Consider the following 6,234-nt stretch of genomic DNA (forward strand, 5'->3'; position numbering starts at 1 on the left):
AAACACAACTATTTTGGAAATTGTTCCATAGAAAGGGTTTTTATAATGAAAAATGGTATACATCCATTCATATTCTGAATTTGGAATGTGCAAAGTGACATATGATAATTCAATGCGTTGTTGATGTTTTGAAGATTCTGAGAAGCAGACAGTGTTATCTGTTATCCAGAGACCAAAATGTAAGAAAAGGCTTGGAAAAAACAAAACGCCAGAAATTCCACCACTTGTCGAAAAGGTCACTTGCTTTAAGCAGTGTGTCCTAATGCAAAGTGCATGGGCTTTGACTTCCCATATGTCTGTGGTTGATTCCTGAGTCTGGAATTTATGACTCTGAGATCCTGAACAAGTTAATTCACCTCTCTGAGGTTTGGTTTCCTGAGCTATAAATACATACACACAATAGACATATAGCACAGTGTGTGAATTTGGCAACCATTTATTTAGTGACGACGATGATGGCAGTAATGGTAATGATGCTACCCCTCATTTGTGCCTTTATAGTAGATTTCCCAGCTGATCTCCCGTCTATCTTGACAGTGAAGTGAGTGCAATCAGTTCACAAGCATGTATTTAATATTAGATGGGTACATAGATTTGTTCTAGTGATTATTAGGACCAAAACTGGAAAGAAAGATGTTCTCACACACTGCACTGTATTTCAAGATAGACTTAAGAGCTGGCCGGGATGCTTTTATAATGGCTCTTAGAGGACGTAACTTTGGGAACAGAAGCACTTACCACATTATAAAGAACCAGAGAAAGATGAATTTAATCTGCATGCATTGCTTAGGCATTTTCATGTTTTCTGCTGTAGAAAAAGACCAGGATGTGTGTTTTTTCTTGGAAAAGACACCCTGAGCTGTGACGTGAATGCCACTGTTCAGTGAGCATTTTGCATTGGTTTTGCTATCATTCTATCCGTTGCCCTGACCCAAATGATAAACTCAGACAAGGCATATAAATATTCTGTGACTTACTGTACTAAAAGTAAAATGGGAATTACAGTACTCATACTGACCTTACAGGGCTGTTACGAGGATCAATTGATAACAATATGTAACAAAAGCAAGAAAATAGGAAATGCTGCATTTATACATTATCATTACACAGGACAAAGAACTGTAGATCATTGGTAATTTTTTTTTTTGCAAAAACATTGAATGCATTGATCTATTAAACTAAAACTATGTAGAACATTTTGAGGACATAAATTATCACGTATCTGTGTGTGCAACCTTTGGATTGACATTGGAAACTGATCTTTCAATAGGGTTTGCCCCTATCAGTGGAATGTGCTCTAAGTACCGAAGTTGTACCATCAATGAGGACACAGGACTTGGCCTTGCCTTCACCATCGCTCATGAGTCGGGGCACAAGTAAGTGGCTCTTTGACCCACTACTTTATATGAAAACGAGTTGGATGATTCATTGATGTTTTCACCGTTGTTGTTGACTTAGGCAAAACAAAGAGGATCAGTCTTGTGTAAAGCTTAGAATAGTTTCTGACCATACAAAGGGCTCACTAAAGGCTAGTTATTGTTGATTTCGTTCTTTTTAAGCAACAGCATTTAATAGCCACACAGTACTCCTTCGTGTGCACAGATTGCAAGTTATTTAACTGAGTCTCTAGGCTGTTAGACATTTGTTTATTTTTGTTCATGTTTTGCAGCAATGGAGACACTTCTAGCTGATTCTTTATGCACAGGAAGTAATCATGGAGAAAAATAAATTCCCAGAGTAAAATGGCACACGACTTTTTAAAAAAACTTTTGCTGCATATACTGAATATTCTTTTAGTTGGCAACATTGCATGTACTTAATATTCTTTTAATTGGTGTTAGTAAATCTTCCTTTTATGATGGAGACAACGCTATAGAGAATTTTCAAACATTTGAGCAACAGCAGCTGCATTGGAGCAAGTATACTACTTTACAAAATAATTATTTCAACGTGTAGTACTCTTCAGATATACCCGTTTAGGAATGTTTGTGTGTGCATGTGTGTATATTTTATTCATGTATTTTCAAAGCATCTAGTTAATTTTTGACTTAAAAGCAAATATTAAGTAACCATAGTTGATATTTTTATATGTTGGTGCTGGTATCTTTTTTCTTCTTTCTTTTTTTTTTTGTTTTGAGACAGAGTTTTGGTCTGTCATCCTGGTTGGAGTGCAGTGGCGTGATCTCGGCTCACTGCAACGTCCGCTTCCCAGGTTCAAGTGATTCTCCTGCCTCTGCCTCCTGAGTAGCTAGGATTACCAGTGCCCACCACCACGCCTGGCTAATTTTTATAGTTTTAGTAGAGATGAGGTTTCACCATGTTGGCCAGGCTGACTTCAGGTGATCTGCCTGCCTTGGTCTCCCAAAGTGCTGAGATAACAGGTGTGAACCACCAGGCCTGGCCAGTGCCAGTATCTTCTATGAGCTACACTTATTATCTCTAGGAAATTTAAATCTTGATAATTGTTGTTATTGTTATCCAACAAATTTCCAATGTTACTATACACACACACACACACAGACTTAGACACCCACGCACACTTAGATATGAATAAGCCAATTTTTAAAATTGTAAATGGAGAAGCAAAAATGCTCATTAAGAATGATGTTTCTCATGCAAAGCAGGACATAAAATATGTGTGCATATCAAATATATGTCTAAGTTTGTTTTACCAGCATGAAGTCCAAATGAACTGGTCTCACGTTTCAAAATACTGGTCATTGAAAAATTTAATTTTCTTTGTGTATGCGTTAAAATTATCCAAAATCAAAATCCAACATTTTAGATAAGGAAAAGCAGAAAATATTCTTCAGGTAGGATGCGGGAGAGAAGTCAGAGGTTGGGGAAAGGACAGATGTAAAATAAAATACATACTTAAGTTCTAAATAACATGGCCTTATGAAGTTTTGAAATAGACAATTCCTGAGATATTTATATGGCATTTGGCATGTGCTAAAGAAAATACGTTATCATCTTCTAAAATGCTATTAAAGTAAATTTAAGAATGTTAAGTTCAAAATTAAATTCCAACTTGGTTTTCTTATGCACATAAAATTCCACTGAAGTTCTAAGTAAGTTCTTTTCCTCTAGCGTAATGGCTTCAATCTCTTCCCCATCTCTGTTTCTGGGATTCTTGCTCTTCCTTCTTGTGCTTTGTTTATAGATTTCTTTCTGTTTTTCACTTCGGGTGCTTTATTTATAGGTTCCTTTCTGTTTCTGACTTTCACAAATATATTTAGAAGGGGTGTCACCCAAACAAATCCCCTTAAGATCTTAGTTAGGTGAGAAGAAGAATTAAATTGGGAAAAGCTGAGGATAAGAAAATGCTTTCACTGAGTATATGTTGAGGTTAGTAAATACCGATTTTTGAGTGGTCACCTCTGAATTCCTACAGAAGTCACTGACAGGATCATAGCATACAGCTGCCCTGCTACTGCTTTCCTGACAAACTGGAAGGAGTGCTGGAAAAACGGCCATATTATAGACATGGGTCACAAAAAGTCATATCTTTTATCATAACATATTTATTTGGTATAGACTACTTTCAAAGGCTAACTCTGTAAATGAAATTATATCAGAACAACATTTTTATTTACATAGGAATCATATCTGCCTTATAAATATATGGTTTAAGAAGCAAGTTTTATTCTTTTTAAATAATGAGATTAAGAACAATTTAAATTAAGGATGAAATTCATATTTATATCCCTCCATCCTCTGCATCCCTAAAAAAAAAAAGAACCAGAAAAGACTTTTCTCTGCACCGAATTTTTTTAGAGCAGATCAAAGACTCCTATTTCTCCATCTTCTCCTGCTTTAATATAGCCTGAAGTAAGCTCTGTCTTTATAGTATGTATCCTATGTGGGTATGCACATTAATGTCACATTTATTCTACCTGTCAGGATATTGGAGAATTCTTTAGGTATAATATGCATGATTCCTATTGAGTAGATCACCTAAAGGTTTTATTCTATAATTACTAGACCCTTCTGTGATGAAATGGAACAAATTAAAGTTTTCTCATATAATACATCTGAAAGATAACAGTAATGGTCAAGATTTAATAGCCTTCAATAAAGGGGTTCAAGCATTTTAAAAAATGTTTATTATAAGAGAGTTTAATTATAATCAGAGTTTGTGATTTCAGCTAATGAATTGATCATAGTTGGAGAGAAGTTTTTATAGGCTTATGTATGAACAGTTCATAAACAGCTGAGAATCAGCATCTCTCTGCACCTCCTTCCCACTCACTCTGAACTTCTTTACCATAGTTCCATGTTTGGTGACAAGAAAAGAATCTTACTGTTTGAAATAAAATAATTTGGCTGGTCCATCACTTTGGCTTAGCTTGTACCTAAATTTAACTTGGCTAACATTTTCCAGCCCATAAAACATGTAGCAGCTAGACCATTCTTGGATTCTGTGGTCAAGAAATAGTGTAACAAAGCCCTCAGCACTTTCTAAATTTTCTATGTGAGTTTTATAACAGTCTGTAGTAATTTGTCTTTCTCTGTTCCAGTTTTAATAACTCTGTCTCTCACTTGGTTTTGTTGATGATCAAGGCATCTTTTTTCTTCCTCAGATTATCCTTCAGGAAAATGGGTTCACAAAGCAGGATTTTGTTTTCTTCATTCTGTTTCAGCTTTGGCATGATTCACGATGGAGAAGGCAATCCCTGCAGAAAGGCTGAAGGCAATATCATGTCTCCCACACTGACCGGAAACAATGGAGTGTTTTCATGGTCTTCCTGCAGCCGACAGTATCTCAAGAAATTCCTCAGGTATGACAGGTTAAATCCAGGGGTGCTCCTAGGTTTGGAGTGGTGACAGAATTGTGCTCCATAGACGTGAAAACAAATACTCAATGGAATTACCTTTTGATCTCTCAATAAACAGAAAGACAAATGATGATGATGATGATGATGACATTATTGTTGTTAAAAAAAATAGATTGAAGCCTAATATTGTGCTAAATGTTCTCCACATATTTCCTCTTTCAATCCTCACAGCAATACTATTATCCTCAATCTAGAGTTGAGAAATCAAGTCTTAGAGAGGTTAATTGTGTGACTTAAGGTGCTATCGCTGGTAAGTTGCAGACAGAAGGCTCACACTCAGATCTGTTGTGACTCTAGAATGTGTACTCAACCATCTCTTCCCTGTGACTTCCAAAGGCTGCTAGGTATATTGTCTTTTTACTGTGACTAATTATTTCAATCTCATCAATCAATGTGTCATAGAGTATTTTTAAAATGCTCACATGGTATGAGTGTGTGTTTGTGTTTTAATAAATAGAGCATTTTCTTGTTTGACTATTGTGTCTGAAATGGCCAGGAGCTAGCTTTATGTCCAAGTGATAGCCAAGGAGGATGGTAGCTATATAAAATGCTTTCAGTAACACAGAACTCTTAAGATGCATTAGTAAAAGTAGGAGTTAGGAAATTTGCACTATTCATATTAAACAATGAACCCAAAGTTGAAATATACACACACACACACACACACACACACATACACATACCTACCTTTTTAATCTATGTTGACCCACTAGGACACTTAAATGCTATTCCCATATCTGTTTGACCAGATGTTAGTGAAATTTCTTTGGAAACTGACATTCTTGATACTTTATTTTTAACCCGTAGTACTGTATATTATTTGCAAATGTTTAAAGAATTAGTAAGATATATACACAAAGCATATTAAACTTAAAGATACCTAACCACGTATGCCCAAAGGGTAGTAAAAAAATCAACAGACTTTTTGCTAGTGAGCTTTGCCATGAAGATTTTCCTATTAGTTTTAAACTCATGATTTGGTGACTAAAATTATTTTTTCCAACTCATGTAAGAATGTGATTAATAAATATTGAAATTAAGATATACTTAACGTAGATTGAATTTCCATTAGTATATAGTTAAATGCTTTTGTAGTTAAATGTTATAATAATGATAGCAGCAGCTAACTTTGCTTACTATGCTTTATGAAACATGTTATATTTTCTTGTTTGAACTGTGTAACAACCTTTATGAGAGTCATTGTCACTCATGAGCTGCGTAAGAGCTACATAACTCGGTCTTGGTTGCATGGTTGATTAGGACCCCCACGTATCTCACTACAAAATTACACTTAACCACCATGCTAATTAACCTCTCAATGGTACCATATTTTAATTATTTAAGTAAGTGGAGATAAGGTGCTAAGACTATCCATGCCATCAGGACTGATTTTTGC

The 6,234-nt window shown here is 35.4% G+C and overlaps 1 protein-coding gene across 1 annotated transcript in view; it reads left to right on the forward strand.

Annotated features, from left to right (window-relative positions):
- Positions 1 to 6,234, forward strand: part of ADAMTS18 (ADAM metallopeptidase with thrombospondin type 1 motif, 18) — a 160,801-nt gene that overhangs the window by 82,838 nt on the left and 71,729 nt on the right. Inside the window, 2 exon segments of the mRNA XM_011946030.1 lie at positions 1,271 to 1,376; positions 4,644 to 4,781. Of these exon segments, the coding sequence (XP_011801420.1) occupies positions 1,271 to 1,376; positions 4,644 to 4,781 (244 nt within the window).

Source organism: Colobus angolensis, unplaced genomic scaffold (genome assembly GCF_000951035.1).
Source record: "Colobus angolensis palliatus isolate OR3802 unplaced genomic scaffold, Cang.pa_1.0 Scaffold248, whole genome shotgun sequence".
NCBI lineage: Eukaryota > Metazoa > Chordata > Mammalia > Primates > Cercopithecidae > Colobus > Colobus angolensis.